At 38.9% G+C, this 26,451-nt stretch overlaps 2 protein-coding genes across 16 annotated transcripts in view; both read right to left on the bottom strand.

The window, feature by feature from the left end:
- The window catches only part of Ccdc152 (coiled-coil domain containing 152), a 63,903-nt gene extending 46,946 nt beyond the window's left edge, over window positions 1-16,957 (bottom strand). For 3 of the 7 annotated variants that reach the window (XM_087189464.1, XM_087189461.1, XM_087189465.1), the window contains exons 1-2: window positions 6,519-16,925; window positions 1,504-1,542 (exon numbers count right to left, since the gene is read on the bottom strand). The gene's annotated coding sequence lies outside the window, so the exon portion shown is untranslated. Of the gene's footprint in view, window positions 1-1,503; window positions 1,543-6,518 lie in introns of those variants that run through there. The other 4 variants (XM_087189467.1, XM_087189466.1, XM_087189468.1 and 1 more) reach the window with 4 other exon arrangements.
- A 1,196-nt stretch (window positions 16,958-18,153) lies between these two features.
- Ghr (growth hormone receptor) overlaps window positions 18,154-26,451 on the bottom strand; it is a 284,924-nt gene continuing 276,626 nt past the window's right edge. For all 9 annotated transcript variants that reach the window (XM_004848567.4, XM_021261448.2, XM_021261449.2 and 6 more), the window contains 2 exons: window positions 21,299-21,368; window positions 18,154-21,134 (listed from right to left, as the gene is read on the bottom strand). In XM_004848567.4, the coding sequence (XP_004848624.1) occupies window positions 20,178-21,134; window positions 21,299-21,368 (1,027 nt within the window). In that variant the 3' untranslated portion in view covers window positions 18,154-20,177. The remainder of the gene's footprint in view (window positions 21,135-21,298; window positions 21,369-26,451) is intronic.

Below are 26,451 nucleotides of genomic sequence, written 5' to 3'. Positions count from 1 at the left end.
ATGATAGGCTTGCTGTCTCCTTTGCCTGCAGGCACAGGGGCCCAATGCTGGGGGAAACATGAGACCCTTGGTGCCACTGTGTAAGACTTAAACTCAGAGAGGGAATCAGCCCTCCCACAGCCCTCCCTTGTTGGTACCAACAGAACTTTTGAGGGGCTACAGGATGATTCTGGAACATTGTGCTACAGGACCGCAGTAAGGTTTTGGGGCCCAAAGGAAAACCTGTCCTATGAGAATGGAAGGGGAGACTGATCACCTCCCAGGATGTAGTGAGTAATCTGACCTAGGTTAAGTCAGATGAAACCTACAATCTCAAGCAGAATGTGGGAGGGGCTCACAGTGAGAGTGGCTCACAAAGGGTATCTTGAGCATACAGGAGTGGCCTGCAGTGAGAGTGGATCCCAAATAACCCCAAGCCAGGAACACAGGAATGGCCTTCAGCAAGAATGGCTCACAGACAGTGCTTTAGGTGATCCATCTGCCCTCAAAAGAAAGAGGCTGGAAACCTGCAGAATTGGCCTTCAGCAAAAATGGCTCACAGAGGGGTTTTTTGGGTGGTCCACCTACACCCAAGTGGAAAAAGCCAGGAGCCCATGGGAGTGAACCACAGTGAGAGTGGCTCACAAAGGGGCTCCTTGAATGATCCACCAGCACTCATATAAAAGGAACAAAAAAGAAAAAAAAACTGGGAATGGGGAAGTATATGAATGCATGTAAATAAATGAAGTGAAGAGAAGCTGGGAAAGCACTGAAGAGCATAGAGCAAGGCAGTGGGAGGAGCACTGCCTTCTCCTGGCTCCTCCCCCTGGCTCAGCCTGTGGCCAGGTGTGCCCTGTCTGTGGGGGCAGGAAACCAAGCCTTGGATTTTGGCTACCCTGGGCCAAAAGATACTGTAGTGGATTGCATGAAGGACAAGCCTGCCAGGTGGATGGCCCAGGGGTTAAGGTAAAAGCAAGCATAGAAAAAGAAGCCCAGACAGAGTAATGGGTGAAACAATGAAAGGGATAGAGGCTGTGCTGTGCTGGGCGATTGAAGTGGCATGTTGGGAGGGCTTGGGACCTGAGCATAGGGAGCAAACACTGGGCTACAGCCATGATGCCAGCAGCTGTGGACTGTGTAGTCCTTGGGAGGTGGGGGAGGGGAAACGACAAGTGCAGACTGACCCTGAGATCTTCTCCAAAGGCCAGCGCTTACTGGGTATCAACAGCCTGGCACTGCCTGCAGGCACTCAGAAGCTGCAGCAGCCAAAGCCTGGGTCTGAATGGCCAAAGTCGAGGAGCTGTGACTGTGTCCTGCTGTGTCTCAGGGGGTTTTACAGGAGAAATCAAATTATAAATTTTATAAATGTACTTCTCATTTCCAATTTGAGTTAATGGTTTTTGTTTAATTAGTGTGCTTAAAGCATTTCTTGAGCATTGCAAATTCTTTAATTGTAATTACAGGATTTATTGCTCTTTGCTCTCTGCTGGTTTAAGATAAGAACATAGATTCAAGGTTACTTACAGGTCTGTTGGCATCCAGTCATACTTAAAATGTAACAATCTGAGAACAAAGAAAAAAAAGAGAGAAGGACACTTTAAAATCCAAGTGGCTGCAACCAAATTTGTTATGAAAGGTTTATAGTAAGTGTAATGAAGGAAAATATTAAGAAGGCTGTAAGTATAAGATAATACTTCTAATATAAGAGGATTTTGTATGATAAGTTTTGTTTGGCTAGAAAATAAAAAGAGATAATGACAAAACTGGAACACTCATGTATGTCAAGGAAAAGCTTGTGGAAGTAGTTTATTAAAACAAGCATATATGGTTGCTTGTTAGGTTGGTGGAGCCCAGGCTGTTCCTTCTAAAAAGTCCCTTGAAGGAGGTGGACTAACCTGCCTGAAACAAAAATAATTGAGAGAGTGATTCACATCGTAACAGGGAGGACATGGGAGAAAAAGTGTCAAAACCCACCCTACTAGGATGTATGTTAAAGAACTTTATGAAAAGCTACATGGAGGATTATAGAATAAAGCTGATCCACCAGTGGTTGAGAACTCTTTATAAAAATGATTGGCCTTCCTTTGATGTTGGGTGGCCAGCCAAAGGGATGATAAATAGGAAAATTGGGTGTGCACATTATGTGGTTACTGGAAACAGAGGATGACTAGGGCACCCAGACCAATTTTCTTACATTGATTCATGGCTAAATATAGTCCAAATGTGACCCACTGTTTAGAAGCTTATGATAAGACACTTGTGGCTAAAGCCAAGCAAGCCAAAAGCCAAAAGCCAAAAAAAAAAAAAAAAAAAAAAAAGAGAAAAAAGAAAGAAAAATCAACCCTGCTGGTAGCCTCAGAGACAAATGGGACAACAAAAAGAACAACAACAACAAAAACAACAAAAAAGCCAATTCTACAAGAGCCAGAAGCCAATCTCATCAGGCTGACAGGAACTGACAGTTATAAAGGCTAGGTCAAACCAGGCTGCATCTTCTTAGGTCCCCAGAAGCTCATGGTCACAATGAGAGTAGGGGGCCAACTGATAGACTTTATAGTAAAAAGTAGAGCCAAACACTTGATAGTGACACAGCCTGTTGGGCCATTATCCAAAGTCATATGACTATTATTGAAACCATGGGGGCCCTAGAGAAGAGGCTATTTTTCCAGTCTAAGAGGTGTGTCATAGGAGAAAAAGAGGTCCAACATGAGTTCCTGTATCTTCCAAACTGCCCAGTTCCCTTGGTGGAAAGGGATTTACTCCACAAGTTACAGGCCCGAATTGCCTTTGGGCTTGAGGGAAAGATGACTTTAAGCTTGACTCACCCAGTGGCCATGGTATTGACCCTTACCAACCCACAGGCTGAGAAATGGAGACTGTATTCAGATAAGCCATCACAACGGGGAACAAATGAACTATGTGGGCTGGCACATAAGATTCTCAGGGTATGGGATAAAGATAATCCACCTGGGCTGGCTTTAAATCAAACATTGGTGATTGTGGAACTAAAACCAGGGGTAATTGAGGTTCGAGTCCACCAATATCCCCTGCCCTGGGAAGCCATACAAGGCATTCAGGGGCATTTAAAATGCCTCTTAGAACATGGAATCTTGACTAGATGCCAGTTTTTCTGGAAAACCCCACCTTCACCAGTATGCAAACTATGAACCAATGAATATAGACCAGTGAAGGACTTGTGTGCTGTAAATCAGGTCACTGCAGCCATACACCCAATGGTACAAAATCCATACACATCGATGGAACTCATTTCAGCAAGTGCTGCCTGGTTTACTTGCTTGGACTTGAAAGATGCCTTTTCTGTTTTCACCTTGCACCAATCAGTCACCCCAGTTTTGAGTTTCAATGGAGGATCCTGTTATGGGCATAAAGAAACAGCTTACCTGCACTAGGCTTCCCCAAGGATTTCACAACTCTCCCATGATCTCTAAAAAGGTGCTGGCTACTAACCTCAAAGCCTTAATTACACTAGAGGACAATTCCACCTTGCTGCAGTATATAGATGACCTCCTTTTAGCAGCTCCAACTTGCGAAGACTGCTATCAAAGAGCTAAAGACCTCCTTCATCTACTTTAGAAGGCTAGATATAAGTTGTCTAAGAAAAAGGCAGAAATCTTCCAACAAAAAGTCAAAGGCTTAGGCTTCAAAGTAGCAAAAAGACAGCCCATGCCAGCCAGGCACATCTGTGGATGCCACAGAGGAGTTCCCAGTCACAGGGAACCCACCCCATTCAGCCTGCATCCTCAGCAGTGATCCACTGAGCCACACGGGGGCCTGAAGACCCCCCCCGCCCCCGCTCCTGGGGCCTCTTGGCTGTACTGCCACCTGGTTCCACACTACAAAGACACAGGGGACACTGGACCACCAGACCACTGTACTGGGTAAATTGGAGGGATCATCACCTCCCATCAGAACTGGGACTATCTTCAGGGGAAGGGCAGCTGGAACCTGCAGTAGAACCCTGTAGAGTTCAACCCTACAGGAGGACAGGGAGCTCAACTTGGGACTTGTGGCCAGAAATCTGCCTGAATCTCAATGGTCTGCAACTGGCTTGCTGCACACTGCTACCCATGTTGTCTGTTGTGACAGCAGAGACATACCCTGAAGGAGGCCCTTCATTTTCATTTTTATTTTTTATTTCCAAAATTAGTATTATTGGTTTGTTTGTTTTTTGTCTCCTCTTATCTTTATTTTTTTCCGACTCTTTGCAAATTTTTGTTTTTCTCTCCTTTTTTTTCTTCTTTCTTTTCTCTTTCCTTTCTCTTATACTCACTCTCTTGCTGTCCCAAATTGTTCATCTCCCTTTTTATTCCTGTTCTGGCCCTCATTCAGATTTCTTCTTTATTTTTCTACTATTCTCTTTTTCCTTCTCTCACCTGTGTCCTCTGGCCTCACTGCTAACCTTCCCTATCCTTCTACCTATCTATCCCTCCCTCCCCAACTCCTTTTAACTCCCCATCCCGAAGGGTAAAGTTGTTACACTGGAGAGTTTATTCACTATAAACTTATGTTGGGTTGGTCCTCGATTTTGTTTTAATTCACACAGTTAAAGGTGATAGATTAATAACTACCACAAAATGTCATTTTCTAAGATGTACTTGATGCTATGGTGTTGCTGATTGTATCACTTGGGCTAAGGTGTTGTTATTGATCTAGTCAGTGGTCCTTCATGGTATAATGAAAATGAGATAGCCTCAGAGTCATTAGAGACTCAAAACTTAAAGACCAGCTATATCTGGAAGACACCTCTGAGAAGCAATCATTCCATAAGGGTTCTAATTACAAGCAACAAAGATACTTACAATAAACAATTTTGAAGTATCAACCCAGGAGTTAAAACAAGGACAGTACCAAAAACAAAAATGAGAAGACATTTAAGCAAGGCACAAACTCAGACTTCCACCCAACCAAGTGTAAACCCCGGGGGAAACAAGGTGGAAAAGTCTGATAATCAACCACCCGGACACCCTGAACTGATAGCACAGGAAGTAACACAACAGATGAATGAGGCTCTACAAAGTAGCAAAAAGAGAACACCAACTGGGCATTTAACAGAAACAGGCTGTCTATGCCCTCCCAACCCCAACCACCTCACATCAAATAAGAGAGTTTTTGGGTGTAGTGGGGTTATGTCATATCTGGATCCCTTACTTCTCACTCATGGCTAAGCCCCTATATGAAGCCACCAAAGAAGGGAAAAAGGAGCTCCTCCTCTGGGAAGCTGACCAGGATAAAGCATTTAAACAGATCAAAGAGATCCTGTCTCAGGCCTCAGCCTTAGAATTGACAGATATAACTAAGCCATTCTTTCTGTTTGCCCACAAATGGAAGGGAATGGCTATAGGAGCCTAACTCAAGTCATAAGATCCTAGCATCAGCCAGTGGCATACTTGTCAAAACAATTGGATTCTGTGGCCCTAAGATGGCCTCCATACTTGAAGGTGCTTGCTGCCACTGTCCTGATGATCCAGGAGGCTAAGAAACTAACTTTGGGACAGTAACTGACTATTCGAGTACCACACTCAGTTGTAACATTAATGGACAAGGGAGGGCATCATTGGTTATTAGATTAGAGGATGACTTGGTATTAGTTTAGGGTCTTCTATGCAAAAATTCCTGTTAACTCTATAGACAGTGAACACTCTTAATCCAGCATGGGTTAACTCTTAACCCTCTTAATGATTGTCAGGGAGATCTCACTGATCACCCCCTTGGAGACCCAGATGTGAATACTTCACAGATAAAAACAGTTTTATACTAAAAGGGGTCCACTGGGAAGTTTGTGTAGTGGTGACTCTAGACTCTGTGGTAGTTTCCCAGCCTCTGCCCACTGGAAGCTTGGCTCAGAAGACAGAGCTAATAGCCTTGACAAGGGCTCTCTTGCTGGCGAAAGACAGACAAGCTAACATCTATCCTGATTCCAAATATGCCTTTATACCATTGCATGCTCATGGAGCTATATATGAGGAAAAAGGGCTCTTAACTGCTGGGAAAATATAAAAAGAAGTCTTACAGCTTCTAGATCCTGTATGGGACCCAAAGAAAGTGGCTATTATACACTTCAGGGAGCAGCAGAGGACTGGAATATGGGGAGCCAAAGGAAAGCAAAGGGCAGACAAAAGAGCAAAAAAGGCTGTTATGATGGCCCCATAACACTAAAGAAGGGCCCTAGCTATGCCCCTCATCCAGGAGCTTCCTCTTCTGGAGACCCCAAATTACTCTTCAAATAAAAAGGGCTGGTTTCTCCAAGAAATTGGTAATTATATCAAGGGAAGATGATGGAAATGCTTTCATGGGAGACTGGCCATCCCTGAAATGATGGTCCCCAGGTTTGTAAAACAATTCCATCAATGGTCTCACATGGGACAAACAGCACTATAGATGTTGCTATACTGTCATTTCTCTGTGCTGCAGCTCACTGCCATCACCTGAGCTATATGTGAGCAATGCTTAACCTGTGCTCAAAACAACTCAAGATAAGGGCCCACTCAGCCCCTGGGTATTCCAGCAATGAGTACTACCTCTTGTAAAAACTTGGTTGTGGACTTCACTGAATTGCCTTATGTGAGAGGCTGTTGATACATGTTGGTGCTGATCTGCACATTCTCAGGATGGTTTGAGGCTTTCCCCACCTGAACAGAAAAGGCACAAAAGGTCACCAAGGTACTGTTAAGAGACATCATCCCAAGATTGGGATTGCCTTTAATCTTGGGGTCAGACAATAGACTGGCATTCATAGCCAAGGTAATCCAGGGACTCACATGGATGTTAAACATAAAATAAAAACTACATACAGCCTATTGGCAACAGAGCTCAGGAAAAATGGAATGCATTAATCAGACACTCAAACAAATTTTTGAAAAAATATTGCCAGGAAACCCACTTGAGATAGGATCAAGTCCTGCCCACAGTCCTCCTCCAAGTTAGGTGCATCTCCAGCAAACAAAGTAGGTATTCCCTATATGAGATCTTGTTCAGCTGGTCACCACCAATTAGAAGCCAAATTAAGTATAATCTTTATAAACTAGTAGAACAGATCACCACCCCCACCAAAAAAAAATATGCAGGCATTAAAAATAGCCATACAAAACATCCATGACCAGGAACAAGAGAAAATTCCCATAAGCCTAACAGACTCAGTACACCTCTTCAAGCTCAGGGACTTTGTTTGGGTCAAGAAATAAAATCCAACAACTTTGGGGCCCGTACTGTAATCCTGTCCATCCCCACTACTGTTAAAGTTGTAGGAACTATACCTTAGGTCTACCAGAGTCACCTAAAGCCAGCAGCCCAAGACAAGTAGACCAGCCAGCAGGATCCAGACCACCCGAACCAGCTGTTCCTGTGATGAGACTGGGCCACCATGAGAAATGACAGCCCTGCTCTAGTCACCCCAAAATCTGACTAGTATGCTCATGGCTGAAGCCTGAGGAAATGGAGGCCCTGCTCTGGCCACTCAGGAACCTGACCAGCCTATGCGTGGCTGAACCTTGAGGATCAACATAGAGTCAAAATGGCAACATAAATCTCTTATCCTCTTTGTTACAATTCTCTCTTTCTTCTTACTTTTACTTGTCAGAAATATTCAGTCAGCCATAGAGACTTTGATAGACATACTACCACTCAACTGATGGCCTTAAGCATCAACTTGTGCCTAATAGGAAGCCATGCCCTGGTGACAAGATAAATGATGATAAAAATGGTGCTGTCTGTTAAAACTTGTTATAGAAAGCATCAAAGGGGGCGAATGAAGCAGGACTTAAAGAAAAACAAGTTTTTCCCTGCCTTGAGAAGTCTTCCCACCTCAGGTCCCCTCTCCCCTTCCCTGTAGCTCTAACTCCTTGTTCAGGTACAGATAAAATTGGTAACTATGTCCTATAAACAAAGTTTATGTCATCTTGTTTTCACAATATTCATAAGGCTCTGTCTTCTTTCAAGGCTAAGTTGCAAAACTGTCTGTCCTTGTCCTGCTTCTGTAAACTTGGTTGCTATGTCATTATAAAGACCAACTCCTTTGGCCAAATATATAAAAATGAAACCTTTCCTTTTTTCTGGTCTCAACCTTTGAACTCCAGTCCATTGATCTGGTGTACATCTAAGACATGGAATAAAATCCTTCTGTTCCCAGTGGTCTCTCCAGTTCCTTATATCCCACAACACTAGCACAACTCACTCTTCTATTCCATTACTCCATCCAGGAGTTTCAAAGGTATATTCTGAATAATTCAGTTTTTGTTTTAATCCTCTGATTCACTGAAACAGTCTGTGACAAAAATGAGCATTAATCCCCATGCCCTTGGGTTTGGGCTCAAGCCTCAACACTATAAGAAGGCACAGTCAGTAGCAGACTCAGTTGCCCTTATTCCTTAGCCTGGTGGGGAAGCTGAAGCTACAGTGCTCTGTCCGTCAACCTTGGAAGAGCCAACCCTAGAGTGGGTGCTTCCAGAGCCCCACATGCCACCAGGCCTGAGCCCAATACAGGCTTGGGCTTGGCCACTACATAATTTTGAAGCACTGTGCCACCATTCCTGCCAGAGCCCTGGCGAGGTCAACTCCTAGGAAAGCCAACTGCTGCCCTAGGTTTACACCTAAGACAGGGCCATTCCCAGAGTAGGTAGAGGACAGAAATGCTGTTGATAGCTACCCATCCAAGTCCTGATGGCTGACACCACAAAGGAGCTCCAGTCACCTCAAGGTGACACAGATGCTATGGTCAGTGCAGCTCAACTAACCCTGAAACATCCAGGAGATGCCAGCTGTGGCTAAGGTGGGGATGAGACAAGCCACCCTTTCTGGAAGTGAGATAGGGATTTTTCTAAACAAGTAAGAAAATCACACTTTGAGTTTTTGGAGAAGGAGGGTTTCTCATAGAGAAAGGTGGGTCTAGAGGAAAGAGTTTGAGCTGTATATATGAGAGGAATCTCTGTTAAGGGGTTACTTTTTTTCATGATTGCTCTCATGCTTCTAGAGGTAAAAATGATATTTCTCTGCTGATGTAATTCTCTGTAGCTATTCACATTTTTTTCTACAGTCTTGTTTGGAGTATCAAGAGATTTAACATTTCTAAATTTACTACATCAACAATTCAAGGAGGTCCATAATCCAGTTTTGTGCAGTGACCACAGCAAACTTGGAACAAAAGGGAGAGGCATAAAATGAAATTATCATGTCAATGTGGAAGACTTGGAAGTAGACATTTGATAATCTCTGTTTTTCTCAGATATCATTATAAATGGTTGTCTTGAAGGTATGGGAAGATGATCCTTGTGTAGTATAAGCATCAGCAATGCCAAATATAAACTGTCTGCCTGGATTAGTAAATTTTCAGTAATTGGTTACCTTTTATTATCATAAAAACCCAATCTGGGCACAATTACTATTTGAAATTAGGATAGCATTGAATATAGAGCTTGGAGTTGAGCTGAAATGCTTATATTTGCATCCTAGTACTAATATTTATTGATTTTGGTTAAATAAATTAAATGATGTGTGCCTCAGTTACCATATTGGTAAACTGCAGATAATAGAATTCGCCTCATAATATTATTGTGAGGATAAATAAGTTCATCTATGTAAAGTGCTTAGGACAGTGTCTTGTATATGGCAAGTGCTTTATAAATGTTAGCTAAAATCATGATCTAGCCATTATGAAAAATTTCATACTTTACTTGAAATTGTAATGTTGCACAATCATGAGAACTGATTATGCTATTTCCTCCCAACTTTGTATGTAATGAGAAAACATTAAAGGCTTAAAATCATCACATTGGTAGAATTTACACTGTGGAAATTGGAAAATGTTACAAATCTGGACCACTCCAACCCAAGAACTGGTTGCTAAACAATTACTAACACACCATAATTGTTCATCAGAAAAAGAACCTTATCTTTTGCAGATGACTCTTTGGATCCATCTTACAAAACAATGAATTTTTCATTTTCTTCACAGTATGAATTGGATCAGAAGCCTTTCTTTTCTAAGTAATGTAGTTTGCATTGGTTCCAGAACTGTGGACTAATTAGAAGGTCTGAGTTTTCACTCTGACTCCATCATTTACTGTTTTATTAACTGTGGGAAGGTCCACTAAACATCTGAATACTGGTTTTCCATTCTATAAAAATGTTAAAAATAGTATTTAAATTTCTTACAACACAGATTTGTTACATTCAACTTAAATAATATAAGTGAAAGTACTTTATAGAATCAGAACCCGGTGCAAGTTATTTCTATTATTTTTACCATTTAACAGGAAGGTAACAATGAAAATCTTTCTAAAATTTTGGATACAGTTCCATTGAGAAAGCCAAAGTGAACACAATTTCTTAACAAATTATTTTATACTTACAGAAAATGCTGTTAACAACCCTTGATGCCCACAGAGCAATCATGTAGTTTCTTTTTAAAAAATCAATAGAAAATTGCTTTCTATATATTCCTACAAAGATAGCTTCCTGGCACTATAATGAAAAATCTGTTGTATTTGAAGTTCTAGCTAGATGAATTATATTTTTAGCTTAGTAGGTAGCAGTAAGGAATGCATTACTTTTGCTCAGATACTAACAGATAAATATTACCCTGTTGGTTCATAGCAAAATATATTCCTTCTCGTGAAGAATGATATAAGCATTTCTTGGAGTTGTCAGACTTCAATTTTAAAGCAAATGAGGTGTTCCAAGGAAGGATGAGAATTTATTAATGTTGGTAAATTCCATATACTAACTATTCTTTCCAAGGATTTGGGCTGAGAAGGCAGGAGATTCAAAGTCTGTTTTAAGAATCAGATAAAAAGTCGCTCTCACAGAGAGGATAATGAATGCTCTAAACCATCTAAGCCCTTAGAAAAATGTCATTCCACATATGAAAAAAGTAATATACCTGAGTTGAGATGAGAAGAATCTGTGACTATTTTAACCATGCAGCCTCTTTGCCTTTTATTTTTGGGAAGTTATATGCAGAGAGTAAGAGTTTAATGACATCATATGAAGATGATTCATTCAGATTCTTGTTCATCTGCAATTTATTATGATTTTATTTTGTGCCAGGTATGTTACTCATAAAGCAGCTTTTCGTAAGTGCTTATAGATATATAATGGATATTTTTTCACTATTACAGGCATAACTCATTTCATAGCTTTTCCCCTTATCACATTTTCTGAACAAATTGGAAGTTTGTAGCAACCCAGCATTGGGCAAGTCTATCAGTTTTCCAACACCCTGGACTCACTTTGTGTCTCTGTGTCACATTCTCACAGCATTTCAGTTTTTTTCATGATTATTATACCTGTTATGGTGACTTGTGATCAGTGATCTTTAATGTTATTATTTTAATTGTCTGGGGTGCCACAGATCATACCCATATGAAATAGCGAACTTAATTGATAAATGTTGTGTGTTTTTTGACTGCCCCACTGGCTAGCCATTTCACCATTTCTCTTACTCTTCTTAGGTCATCTGATTCCCTGAGACAGAATAGCCTTAAAATTAGATCAAATAATAACCTCACAATGATCTCTAACTATTCAAGTGAAAAGAATGGTCTCAGGTCTCTCACTTTAAATCAAAATCAGAAATGAGTAATCTTATTGAGGGAGGAATGTTGGAACCCCAGAGAGGTTAAAAAAACTAGGCCTCTTATTCCAAATTTCCAGGTTGTGAATGTGATGAAAGAGTTTTTGAAGGAGATTAAAAGTGCTACTGTAGTGAGCAGGAGTGATAAGAAAGCAAAACAGTCTTACTGCTCTTGTGGAGCAAGTTTAAATATCTGGATAGGAGATCAAACCAGCCACAGTCTCTTCAGACCCAAAGCCTGATCTACAGGAAGGAACTCACTGTCTTCAATTCTATAAAGACTTAGACAGATGAGGAAGCCACAGAAAAAAGTTTGAAGATGGCAGAGGTTGTTCATGAGGTTTAAGGAAAGAAGCCACTTTCATAACAAAAACGCAAGGGAAAGAGCAAGTGTTAATTTAGATGCTAAAGCAGGTTACCCAGGAGATCTAGCTAAGGTAATTGATGAAGGCAGCTACACAAAGAAACAGATGTTTTAATGTGGATGAAGAAACTTTCTTTTGAAAGAAGGTGCCCTCCAGGACTTTCATTGCTATGAAGGAGAAATCAATGCTTGGATTCAAAGCTTCCAAGGCTGAGTCTTTTGATAGGGGTTAATGCAATGGTGACTTTAAGTTGAAACCAATGTTTATTTACAGTTCTGAAAATTCTAGAATGTTTTAGAATTATACAAAGACAATTCTGTCTGTGCTTTGTAAGTGGAACAACAAAGCCTGGGTGACAGCACATCTGTTTACAATCCGGTTTAATGAAAATTGAAGCCCACTGTTGAGAGCTGCTGCTCAGCAAAAAGACTCCTTTCAAACTATTATTGCTTATTGACAAGGCATCTGATCACCCAAGAGCTCTGATGGAGATGTACAGTGACAGTAATGTTGTTTTCATGTCTGATAATATAACATCCATTTTGTAGCCCATGGATAAGGTAGTAATTTCAAATTCAAATTTTATTAATTAAGAAATACATTTCAAATGGTGATGGCTGCCATAGGTAGTGATTACCCTGATGGATCTGGAAATCTTCAGGAAAGGAATCATCATTTTTTTTTTTTGGTACTGGGGATTGAACTCGGGACCTTGCGCTTGCAAGGCAGGCGGCGGCACCACTGACCTAAATCCCTGGCCCGGAATCATCGTTCTTGATTAACATTTGTAATTCATGAGAGAGGTCAACATATTAACATTAATAGAAGTTTGGAAGAACTTCACTCCAGCCCTCATGGGTGACTTCAAGGGGTTCAAGACTTCATTGGAGGAAGTAGCCACAGCTGTGGTAGAAGTCACAAGAAAACTAGAAGTGAAAACTGAACATGTGACTGAATTGCTATAATTGCATGATAAAACATTTACTGGACGAGCAGTTACTTTTTATGGATGAACAAAGAAAGTGATTTTTTGTGATTGCATCTCTGGCGAAGATGCCATGAACACTGTTGAAAGCACAACCAAAGATTTAGAATATTACATAAACTCAGTTGATAAAGCAGCAGCAGGTTTATAAGGATTGATTCCAATTTTGGAAAAAAAGTTCTATGATGGTAAAATATTATCAAACAGCATTGTATGTTACAGAGAAATCTTTTGTAAAAGGAAGTGGCAATCAATATGACACACTTCATTGTTGTTTTAAGAAATAGCCACAGCCACCCTAACTTTTAGCAACCACTCAGATCAGTGTGCAGCTATCAGCATGAAGGCAGTACCCTCCACCAGCAAAAATCTTATGAGTTGCTGAAGGCTCCGATGATTTTTAGCATATAAATATATGTATTCACATATATAAATATAAATATTTTGATACTGGGGTTTGAAGCTAGGGCCTTCCCATTGAGCTACACATTCCCAGCATTATTTATCTTTTATTTTGAGACAGGATCTCTCTGAGTTGCCCAGCTGGGCTAAACATGGGATTCTCCTGCCTCAGCCTCCCAGAGTGCTGGGATTATAGATGTGCACCACCATGCTAGGTTTGTACAATTTTTTTTTTTTTTTTGGTACCAGGGATCGAACTCAGGTCCTTGCACTTGCACAGCAGGGGGCGAAACCACTGAGCTAAATCCCCGGCCCCTGTACAATGTTTTTTTAGACATAATGCTATGACACACTTAATAGGCTATAAATAATGTCAATATGCACTGGGAAAACAAAAAAGTTAGTGTGACTTGGTTTATTGCAGTAGGAACCAAATTCACAGTATCTTTGAGATGTCCTTATATATTTTTTGTTGTTGTAAAAATTAGGAAACAATGTGTTAAACTTGTTTTTAAATGTTAGAAGTGTTAATATATCAAAATACACTATGAAAATACACTATGACTTTCTCAGAAGGGAGTGTAATTTGAGATTTCTCCCAAACTTGCTTGAGTACAGAATCATTCCTTTAGAACTTCTTAGGGATCTAGTATTCCTTGGAATACATTTTGATAAAACCATCCTAGGTGGTGAGGTGAGCTGTTGTGGTTTATATTTAGATGTTCCCCTAACATCTTATGTGCTCATAAGTGGAGCTTTGGGAAGGTGACTGGATCATGGGGTTGTGATATTCACCAGTGTGGATTAGTCCCCTGGTGAGTTTATAGCTAAATGTGATGTTGGGAGGTAAAGCCTGGTGGGGGAGGTGGGTCACTGGGGGTGTGGCCTGGAAGGGTCTCTCTCTATCCTACCTTGAGGTCTCTCTGCTTCCCACCACCATTCCATGACTTATTTCTTTTCTGCCATGCTCCCCAGCCATGCTGTCCTGCTTTGGAGCCAGCCAACTATGGGCTGAAACCTCTATAGACTATGAGCAAAAATAAGCCTGTCCTTCTTAGAACTGTGGGTATCAGGTACCCTGTCTCAGTGATGAGAAAGTAACAAAAACATGAGCTAACAAGCAGAATACGATAAACACCATTAAAATTGATTTAGATAAAGGAACAATCACTTAACACTGGAAGGAATTGGGGGATGTTTCAGGAAGAAAGCATTTGAGCGGGCTATGAAGGGTGAGAAGAATTTTGACAGGAAGGCTTGGTAAGTAGGAGTTTTTTAGGTGGAAGAAGAGGCCTAGTTAAGAACACAGAAATGAGAAAAGCATACACTTTTCAATAGCGAAGTGTCTTTTAATACATCCACAAGAGGATCTTCTTGGGCTCAACCAGATATTAACCAGCTGCCCACAGACCATATTGGTTCTAGTCTACTTAGAAGGATGTAGGACAGAAGGATGTAGGGCAGTGTAGGGACAGGTGTCTGTAAACAACAACAAAAAAATAAAATAGAGGCCTCCTTAGATTTGCTAGCTAATTCTGACTAGAAGGAGCTAAAAACAAACTTTACTAGAGAGATTCCCCTGGGAAGCAAGTGAAGGACAGGAGTAGAAAAAGAAAAAAACAAACCAACTAGATAAAGAAAGGCACCAAATGGCCTTGCACCAAGAGACCAGAAAAACTGCTGCCAGGCAGGACACACAGAGAAAGCCAGGGGCACAAATGATAAGCTGCCTCACCTCCGATAAAATATAGGGGAAGCAAATTGGGGAGGCTGACTAACTTTAAGGCAGTGTCTACTCACCTATGCACTGACACATACACTTACACACATGTGTATTCACTCCAGAGTCACTATATTATTCACTCCAGGGTCATTACAGAGTACAGCAATATGCACATGCACCATTATTAGGCAGAGATGCCCAGAAGCCCATCCAGTTATGCCAAATTTCAGGTGGAGGGGAAAGAGTCACTCACTCTCCCTGTAAAAACAGCTAAGAACAAAGGGCTCACAAGTCCACCATCTTTCCAGAGTCCCCTATCCTGATTATTTTTTATCAGGGTAGCTATCTACTCCTTTCTCCCTCATTTTCCCTGTTTACAAATAAAGTGTCTTCCTTTCATTAAACTTTGTCCCTCTAATTTATTATTGAGGCTGAGTTAGGATCCCAGTGGGCTGCTGGACAACAGAGCAGCGATGCTCGTCCCCCAGATGCAACAGCAGGTAGCATCAAGCTTTCTGCTTTAGAGCAATAGTGGTGGCAACAGACTGCATCAGTTTACACAGCTGTTTATACAGTTGTCCAGCATCCATTTTCTTCCCTCCAAGTGACATCTCAGGTGTAAGGAAAGCAACTCTTGCTGAGCAGGTAGCATAGTTTCTCAGGCTTACAAATTCTTATGTCTCAGTGGCACCAATATCTCGTTAAAACTCCATGGGCAAATTAGTGTCCCCATCGAGCACTTGTAAGAGTCAGTGTGTTCAAATCCAAAGTATGGTTTATCTCCATACATTTATAACTTCTCTCCATCCAGATATAATTTACCAGTCAAATATCATTTTAACCCTGAGCAATGCTATCTATCTGTGTAATGTAGTTGATCTAATATGTTTATTAGAATTCCAAGGTGAGAGGACTGGAATGTCAACCAAAAGTGAGATTCTTAGTCATGAGCTGTGCCCTTTACCTTCAGTTTTCATATATTAAACTAGCAAAGACAAAGGAGGCTAATTATGTGGGATCCTGGATTCCAAACTAAAGAGTTTGAATTTATGTAGCTTCGAAATTTTCTGCTCACTATTTATTCTGGATTCAGAATGCATTTCTAATGGAACATATTCTTTTTTATTAGTATATGTTTGCAATACATAATGATAACATTCATCGTGGGAAGTTGGTACATGAACATTACATGTCTCGATTCTTTTTACCTCCCTTTTCCCTCCTCTCCCTCTCCCTCCTTCCACCTCTTGGTTCACTTCTCATTTGCAAAAGATCTATTTCTCTGTTTCCAATTATCTATCTTTTACTTTGAACTTTAATTTATTCATATTTTGGGTTTCTCATATAAAAGAAGTCATGCCATTTTTAAGCTTATGTGTCTGATTTATTTCATTTAACATTACGGTCTCCAGGTGTATCCATTTTCCTCAGATGACTTAAATTTATCTTTCTTTGTAGCAGAATAGTACTCTATTGTGTGTGTGTGTGTGTGTGTGTGTGTGTGTGTGTGTGTGTATATTACATTATGTTTATCCATCCATTGATGGACATGTAGTTGCTTCCCAGATTAAGCTATTATGAATCATGCTGCTATAAACATAGATATGCCTGTATACTATAATAGGATGTCTCTAACTCTTTTGAGAAGATTCCTAGAAGGAGAATAGCTGAATAAATGGAATTTCTATTTTAAGCTTTTTGAAGAATCTCCATACTGATTTCCATAGTTGTTGTACTAGTTTACATTCCCACCAACAGTGTAGAAGGATTCCTTTTTCCCCCGCAGCCTCACCAGCATTTGTTATTATTTGATTTCTCGATGATGGCCATTCTTTCTGGAGTAAGATGGAATCTCAGTGTTGTTTTAATTTGCATTTCTCTAATGGCCAGTGATGTTGAACATTTTTTCAGGTATTATTACCTTAAACAAAGCACATGAAAAGATATATTTTGGTGTAAAAATATTACAACACTTGAATAAATTTCAGGGTTAGTATATCTTAGTAGAACCATTGAGAAGTTTTAATACAGACACAAATAAAGCCATCTTCTGAATAGAAAGCATCTGAAATAGAAAGGATTGTGCTCTTTCAACTCATAGAAGGCTGAATCTTGTATAGCACACATAAGAAATAAATATCTAGTGCTTACAATGGTGACCTTTTGTTTTGTTCCATTAATGCATGTTCCAATATCCTAGTGAAATAATGGCCACGATTTTACAGATTATATGTCCAAATAAGAAAGCCAACAGGTTTTACCCTGAAGATCTTTGAAACAGTTGCTTCCCAAAAGGCAGAACACTACAGGTGAAGAATTTTTTTTTCTGTATTGAATATAACTTTCATGTATTATGAAAACTCATGCAGCTTGGATGCAACTTGCTGAAGCAATAACCACTTGTTCAGTGGACTTATCAATACCATCACCAGTCTCCCACATCTCAGGACTCAGTGCCTGCATGAGAGCCTGTGACTCAGTAGCTATGCAACCTGGAGTGTCCTGTAGCAGGAACCTTTGCTTCATGGCTTTGCTGTTCCCTCAAATTACTACACAATTTACCTAACAAGTCTCTCTCCGAGACCTGGAGGTCCATCACAAGGAGACTTATTATCTTCTTCCCATGATGACAAGTAGCCAATGTGGCAAACTGACATTTAATGTGTGACAGTGGATGCAAAGCTGCTTTCCCTCCACCCAGGGAACATGTTCAAGCCAGAAATGTGGCTTAAAGACACTGTCAAGTGCTATGCTCTTCCACCCCACCACACCATATCAAGTGGGATACACCAAGCAACTTCTATGACACATCTAATGTATGAATCTATGAGCCTTTGCCTATGAGGAGTCCCAGCCTGAGAAGAGGGCACAATCCAGACAAGCCAGCAGGATACTTCTGAACTGGCTCCTGTCTCCTTAAATAATAAAGGCAGGAATCTGCCTCCTCCGTTTCTATTTAGTCCAGCACATAGCAAAAATCTCTGTGCCTTTGCTGATGTATTTCAATTAGTTATGCTAAGTTCCCCTTACAATGAGAAGGACTCACAGTATCCAGTCTAGGGTAGGATGCTTTTCATGTTGTGAATTGACAATAGAGGCACACAGTCAGGAATCCAAGAAAATAAATTTATTAAACTTTGAAGGAATACATCCACAGACATAAGGAAAGTTAAATATAGATTGCAGGACACAACTAGTCATACTAAGGAATAATGGCTTGTGTGGCCAGCAAAGTACCAAAATGACATTCTGAAACTCATTGAGGTATTTAACTATTTTTTGGCTATAGAAATGTGATCAGCCTATTGTGAAATAAGATAGTTCTTTCAAACACACAGCTTTAAATTGAATTAGGTTCTACACTAATGATATTTTATGTGAAACTAAATGATGTACCTCCTGGAGAAAACCATAGCAGCAAGGTAGCAGACAATCAATTAAATGATTACAAAGTCACATGTTGAACTTTAAACACCCAATTCTAGAATTTCACTGTTGTTTCTGCAAGAAAGAGGGAATTAAAATTACCAATCACTAAGCTTGCTTCTTCCAAAGGTCTGAGCTAAATGTGAAATACTATTTATCTTAAAACTAACTTTAAATTTTTAAATTTTTTAAAAATACTGAAAATGAGACATTCTTCAGTAAGATGAAATTATTCACTCATAAACCTTTTAGGGAGCTATACTAATGAATGATGTTGAGGTTATGAAGGAATTGAAAAAATAATTAATATACTACTTAGAGCTTTGTTGTGTTTTTTAATTTACTTTTATTTCTACTTGGTTCGAGTCTAGTCCTTTTGAGAGGAAATAAAAAATAATGAAAGTTCTTATTTTTCTTTTTGAAATAAGTCCTATAAAAGGTTTAATGAAAAAGTTTCTGCTGTTGATCTAATTACTTTTGAGTTATCGTTTGGGCTAGAAAACCATGCTTCTTCTGTCCCATTACCATGAGTAACAAGTATGTGTCTGGTTACAGGCTGTGAAACAGAGACCTGTTTTTTGAGCTTTCTGTTCCATACCCAGTTAACTTCATTCAGTCTGCTTCGATGTACAAAATGATTCTTGTCCTTTCTTCTCTTCTTAGCTAACTATGATATAAAACCGAGCTGTGTTTGAAGAGACGCTACCGCGGAAGTGGTGGAGCTTCTTTCACGTGATCTGCGTGCTTCCCCAGCCCCTCCCTGTGCACCACAGTTCTCCGGGCTCCCAGCCTCCCCTTGGAGCCATCCTACCCTCTACTTCTCTTAGCGTGTAGCTCTGGGACTTGAACTGAAATTCGCTGTAGAAAGGGAGTTTCCCCCCTGTATTTTTGGTTTATGCAGTGTAAACATTTTAATAACGTTTTCTAAATTAAAAAATATTTGTCTAAAAATTCAGATACAGTGACTGTGTCCCAATAATGCAGGTTACTAGATTTTTAGGATTATTTAAGTTTTGGGAGATATAAAAAGGACCTTGTAAAAAAACTAATTTGTTTGCTTTTTTTTTTTTTAGGTACACTGAACACAGCATTAAACCAATGTTACACTGTAGTCACTACATTTTTTTTTTTTTTTGGATAGGTCATCTTGAACTACAGTACACAGTGTGTAGTGTATTATAAAATAGCCATGCTTGAAGTCTAAATTATTAAAAATATCTTTATCAATTTTATGTCAAAATAAATGTTTTATATATCCAAACTATTTTTGCCTTCTTACCTAAAGTTTTACTTCCCAGTTAATTAAAAGAAAAAAAAATTAGCCTGTGCTATGACTTGCATTCAATTTCCTGAACTGCAAAAGCAACCTGACTTTATTTTGCTTTTTCAAAACGCTTGATTTACTGTACATTAAAGGTGTAGCCATTCAACGCTCAGTATCACAAAATTAACACCACCATAATAAGACAATTACTGCCACTAAACAGACTTTGAGGCAATTTAAAATATTTACAATTCACAAGGAATATATATCTGATTAAGCATTCTTATTTTTTCATTTTAATATCATGTTTCAACATTTCAGGAAAAGGCATTTAGAATCTATACCCACCCTCACACTCTCCCAAGAAAACATGTTTTGGTTTAAGCATTCATGCCCTAGCCAATTTTTATGATGAAATATGTCACTTCTGGGAAACCGAAGAAGGGCTACGGCATGATTTTGTTCAGTTGGTCTGTGCTCACATAGCCACACGATGAGAGAAATTCTTTGTCAGGCAAAGGCAAGGACAATGCAGCCGCGTTGAGTATGAGGCCCTGTGGAGACTGCACTATATGAATGGAGGTATAATCTGGGAGAGCCATTTCAGAGCTTGGAGGCTGTTCTGCATCCCCAGACTTCTCAGCAGCAGTGGTAAGGCTTTCTGTGGTGATGTAAGTATCCTCCTGGTTAAAGCTTGGTTCTACATGTGACTTGACCTCGATGTGAGGGGTCATGACAACGCACTTTTTGGCATCTCCCTTGAAGAAGTTGGCATTATCTTTGATGAAGTTTGCCTCAGGATGTGTATCACAGTGGGACATTCCTGCCTTATTCTTTTGGCCTGGGGAAAGGACTACACTTCCTGCTGGTGTAATGTCGCTTACCTGGGCATAAAAGTCCATGTTTGCCAGTGAACTAGGATTGCTTATCTGAGAAGGGGCATCTTGGTTAGTTGACTCAGTTTTACCAATAAGAAGTAGTTGTGGTTTGTCTTCCTCTGTTGGAATAACACTGGCCTGCTGAGGGTCAGGAGAAGCATCATAAGGTGAATTATTTTGATTCTTCTCATCAAGGCACAAGAAATCAGCTTCCCCTTTTAGCTTGTCTGGCCGAACAACCTCAGAGGTGCCAACACACACATCACTGGCATTGAAATCAGTCTCCAGAATATCAGGTTCATAGCAGCTAGTACGTCCAGAGTCATCATCCTTTGCTCCAAGGATATTAAGTGATTTTTGATGGTCACTGCTGAGAAGTCTGTCTGTGTCTGAACCTTCAGTCTTTTCATCAGGGTCATCAAAATCTAGCTCAATAAATTCAACCCAAGAGTCATCGTTGTAGAACTGAGGTTTAGAGTTATCATGAATGGCTAAGATTGTGTTCACCTCCTCTAATTTTCCTTCCTAGGAAGCAGAAAAAAATGAAGATCTATGAAAAGATCCTCATGATGATTAAGTAATTTTAAATCTGATGCACATAGTTTGCAAAACACTCTCCACATATGACATTATTCTTTAGATATGACTTAATTAGTGCTATGTACAATTTATATAGGTTTGTTAATTACCTTGAGGAGATCTGGATCAACTCCTTTAATCTTTGGAACTGGAACTGGGGGCAAAATCAGCATCTTAATCCTTGAAAACAAATAGAATTTTGGTATGACATATCTTAAAATTTACATGTTCTCTTCTTTATAAAGATAGAAATAAAATATTAGCAGTGCTATAAATTATTCCAAATATTCTGGTATTTTATATAAGTGGAATATGAGGCAGGAAAGGAAAATACTAAGCAGTAATAAAGAAAAACTGTAGAAAAAAGAAAAACAATAGCAACAAAAAACTCTCATTTGAAGTCCATTTACATAAGATGTGGTTTTCTTACATTTTTTTCTTAATGCTTTTTATTGTCAACCAATTTTAGTATTTGAGAGTGTGCAATGTAATTCCATATGAAGCTAATTTCCTTGTCAGTTATAAGAAGGCAATTTTAGTGCATATCTCGCTAGTAATTTTCAGAGAAGAAAGGAAGGATGGAAGGTAGAAAGAAAGAGGGAAAGAGAGAGAGAAAGAAAGAAAGAAAGGCAGTCTAAATAGAACCAAAGTTATTTATGCATTTGAAAGAGGGTGGGCAGAGATAAGTTACACAACACAGTTCACAGTAATTATAAATTCATTCAAAAGGATCTCTAACCAGAATGTTACTACAGGACTCCTTTTCAGGTATGACAAAATCTGAGAAACTATCTCTAACTGACTAGGATGGATTTTTACAGACAATTCTGTGATGCACTTACATTTTCCATTCTGAACATTAAAATAATTTTTTGATACTAATTTATCTATCCTGCCTGTCTTGTGCCTTGTTGAATCCCTAGCATTTATCTCAATTCCTGGCCCAAAGAAGGTGTTCAGTAAGCATTCCTTAAAGAAATTTGAATAAATCATTTACCCGTTTAGTTAATGTTGTAGCTGGAGTTTATAACTGAAAACCAGCATTATAGCACTGGAGAAAAGCTCAGAGATTATCATTCCAAACAACTTACTTTATGGTTAAAAAAGTCCCCCAAGTAATCAGAAATGTCATTGTTGGGCAACGATAGTAATCTGGTTTTTCTATACATAGTGTGAATGGACTGTCTAGACTATTCAGTAAGGAACCTTTTCTGTCAATATTTCTACCTGCCATTTTACTTAATGTAAGGAATAAGCCAAATTTAATTTTACAATTTGTTTTGAGTGGCCACCACCAGTATGCTTACTTAGTGGGGTAAGTGTTAAAAACAAATTGTTACTGATGAGTAGCATATACAGAGATGAATAATATAAATTACTTGCCATTTTGATTGCCTCTGATATACTACATATACTTTGAGATTTACTTTGCACAAGAGTACAGGTTGGCAAATTATAGCCTGTGGCCCAACTCTGGCTTGCCACTCGATTCATATAGAAAAATGTTTTTGGAACACAACCATGTTCATTTATTTATAAATGGTCTTTGGCTCATTTCATGTCAGAGCTGTGAAATGGAGTAGTTGTGGCAGAGATGTAACCCCTCTAACACCTAAAAGTTTACTGTCTTACTGTTTATAGACACGTTTGTTGACTGCTGCACCAGATATTTTCTTTAGTCCTTAGAACAACCAAAGAAGCAGATTGTCTATGCAAAAACTTAGAAAATTAAGGAATATGTTCAGATCATTCACTAATACTTGGCACAGCTGAGACTCAATCCCAGAGTACCTGACTTAAAACCCAGGCTCTTTGTCCTCTATCATGTTGCTGTGTTTTTGGTTCTGCATCTCTAAATGAATATTTCAAATTTTAAAAAATGGAAAAAAAAAGTAACATAGCACTAATTATAGGAAGCAAATATTACTAAACGGCTAATGTTTGATATTGTGCTTCTCTGTCGCTCTGTCTCTGTCTCTGAGTCTCTCTCTGGAAGGGGATGATGCACTCAGCATGTGTTAAAAGTTGTGACATTAAACCACAGGGTCAGACCCTGAAACCACAAGGGCTCATGTTGGTTATGCACATGAATAAAAGAAGCCCCCTAAAGTGCTCTGTGGAGGAATGACAGTGGTGTCAAACTGGAGTGTGTATGGCTTCCCAAATGGGACAGCTGGTTCTCTGCTGCTGCACACATGCCATGCAAAAAAAAAAAAAAAAAAAAAAAATCAGCCTTGTTTGACTCCATCATTCGGTTTTTAAGGATGGTCCAGAAATCTGGATTTTTGTATGATGATTCTTTATTTTGTAAACACTTTGTAACACAATTTTTTTACTCCAAAATAAAACAAATAACAAAACATGGATTTGCAGTCTGAATTTGGGTTTCAGTTTCCCACTTCTGTTTTATGCTGACTCAATTATTTCTTTCCTTAATTAATAATAGATTGAAGCCTCAGTGGGTCATATGCTGGAAACTATTGCAAAGTAAAGATAGCATGTTTGAGACTATGATGTTGCTATTCTTTTATTCAAATACAAATTGCATTATAAGTCATGTGAGAGATGACTCTTACCTGGATTAAGATAGGGTAAAGCAGCTTAGATAATGAATTGTGACTCACAAAAGTTCAAAGATATATAGGACCTGTAACCTTAAGAGATCTGGCTTTCTGGGGAAGATAGATATAAGGACCGGATTCTTTGGAGTATGATTTTGTTGGAACTACATGTGATTTCTATACCTACTGACGACTATTTTCTACCATTTCTTATTTTCATTAGAATATGAAAATTTATTTTTTAATTTTTGTTTTATTAGTGCATTTGCAGTACATGAAATTTGCATTCTTCTTGTGCAGTATGTACATGTAGATAACACAGCTTGTGCATTTTTCAGTCCCCTCCCCCTTCCCACTCACCTCCCTCCCTTTGCTTCTAAATCCCCTTTGCCCATTTTCATTCTTGTTGTCAGTATTATTCTTAGCTCATGTTTATGACATGTAATGTTTACATTCATTTCGGATATTTGGTACCTGTACATAGCAGGTCTTAAATCTGACTTCCCCTTTTCTTCCCCTCTCTTTACCCTCAGTCTTCTGGACCCCTCACATTTGCAAAAGATTTATTTCATTTTTTACTTTCATCCATTCTTTATTTTGATCTTTGTTCAGTTTGCCTTGATCAAATAAGAGATAGCATACAGTATTTAAGTTTGTGTGTCTGATTTATTTCACTCAAAATTACATTTTCCAGTGCATACATTTCCTATGAAGGTTTCAAATCTGTCCTTCTTTATAGTTAACTAGTATTCAGTTATGTACAGATATTACTTTTTTATCCATTCATCTGTTGATGGGCATAGAGGCTGCTTTCAGGATTTAGCTATTATGAATTGTGCTGCTATAAACATTGCTATGCATGTATCATTGTAGCGTGTTATCTTAGCTCATTTGGGAAGATACCTAGAAGAACAACAGCTGGGTAAAATGGAATTTCTAATTTTAGTTCTTTGAGAAATCTCCATACTGATTCACATAATGGTTGTACTAGTTTACATTCTCACCAATTAGGAGAGCTCCTTTTTCACTACAGTCATGCCAGTATTTAATGTTTGACTTGATTGCCATTCTTATTGGTGTGAGATGAAATCTTAGCATTGTTTTAATTTGCATTTCTCTAATGGGTGGAGATGTTGAACATTTTTTTTCATATCTTTGTTGGCCACTTATACTTCTAAGATGTGTCTGTTCATTTCACTTGCTCATTTCTTGATTGGGTATTTTATTTTGGGTGATCTAATTTTTTTGAGTGCTTGATATATTCTAGAAATTAGTCCTCTGTCCAAGGAATAGCTGGGATTTTTTCCCCCAATCTGTGGATTGCCTCTTCACTCTATTAATTGATTCTTTTGCTGTGGGGAGGCTTTTTAATTTGATATAATCCTATTTGTTGATTCTTGCTGTTTTTTCTTGAACAACTGGAGTTTTGTTCAGAAAGCTCTTTCCTATACCTATGACTTCAAGTGTTTTACCTATAGTATCTTCCAATAGGTTCAAAGTTTCTGTTTTAATGTTCAGATCTTTGATCCATTTTGATTTTAGTTTAGGACATGGTGAGATATATGGGTCCAGCTTCAAGCTTCTGCAAAAGCCAATTTTCCCAGCACCATTCATTAAATAGGCTATCTTTCCTCCGGTATATGTTTTTGACTCCTCTGTTGAAGATCAAATAGCTGAATGTGTCTGGGGATGTTTCTGTATCCTTTATCCTGTTCTACTGATTCACATGTCTGTTTTTGTGCTAGCACCATGCCATTTTATCACAGTTGTTTTGTACTATAGCTTAAAGTCAGATATTGTGATGCCTCCAGTTTTGCTCTCATTGTCCAAGATTGCTTTTGGTATTCTGGGTCTCTTCTGGTTCCATATGAATTTTAGGATTGGTATTTTCTAGTTCTGTGAAGAATGTTGTTGTACTTTGATTGGGATTGGATTAAATCTGTATAAAAGTTTTGAGAGTATGGCCATTCTGACAATATTGGTTCTGCCTATCCAGAACCAGGGGACATCTTTCCATTTTCTTTCTGTTGTTTTTTTTTTTGTTGTTGTTGTTGTTTTTGGTACCAGGGATCAAACTCAGGACTTTGCGCTTGCAAGCCAGGTGCAGACATCTTTCCATTTTCTGATGTCCTTTTCAATCTCCTTTTTCAGGGGACTGTAATTTTCATTGTAGAGATCTTTCACTTCCTTAGTTAGATTAATTCTTAGGTATTTAATTTTTCTTGACGCTATTGTGAATGGTATTGTTTTCCTAATTTCCCAGTGAGTTCATTATTAGCATATAGGAACACTATCAATTTTTGTGTGTTTATTTTGTATCATGCTACATTGCTGAATTTGGTGGTTAATTTTAGGAGTTTTTTGGTGGAATTCTTTATGTACAATATCATGTCATCTACAACTAATGATTATTTGACTTCTTCCTTTTCTACCTGTATCCTTTTATTTCTCTCTCTTGCATGATTGCTCTGGATAATGTTTTGAATACTATGTTGAATAAAAGTGGCGATAGTGGGAATCTATTCCTTGTTCCTGACTTTAGAGGGAATGTTTTCAGGTTTTTCCCATTTAATATGATGTCAGCCTTTGGTTTGCCATAAATAGCATTTATCCAATTCATGTTTGGTCCTCTATACCTATTTTTTTTCAGGATAGAACATACAAATCTAAACAATGATGAGGGTTTTATGGCAAAATTTTAA

Source organism: Heterocephalus glaber, unplaced genomic scaffold, assembly GCF_053883595.1.
Source record: "Heterocephalus glaber isolate CG9 unplaced genomic scaffold, H.glaber_assembly_v1.0 deba00001538, whole genome shotgun sequence".
In the NCBI taxonomy this organism is placed as follows: Eukaryota; Metazoa; Chordata; class Mammalia; order Rodentia; family Bathyergidae; genus Heterocephalus; species Heterocephalus glaber.
Note: the sequence above shows the minus strand (reverse complement) of the source record. Positions and strands in the feature narration are given on the sequence as shown.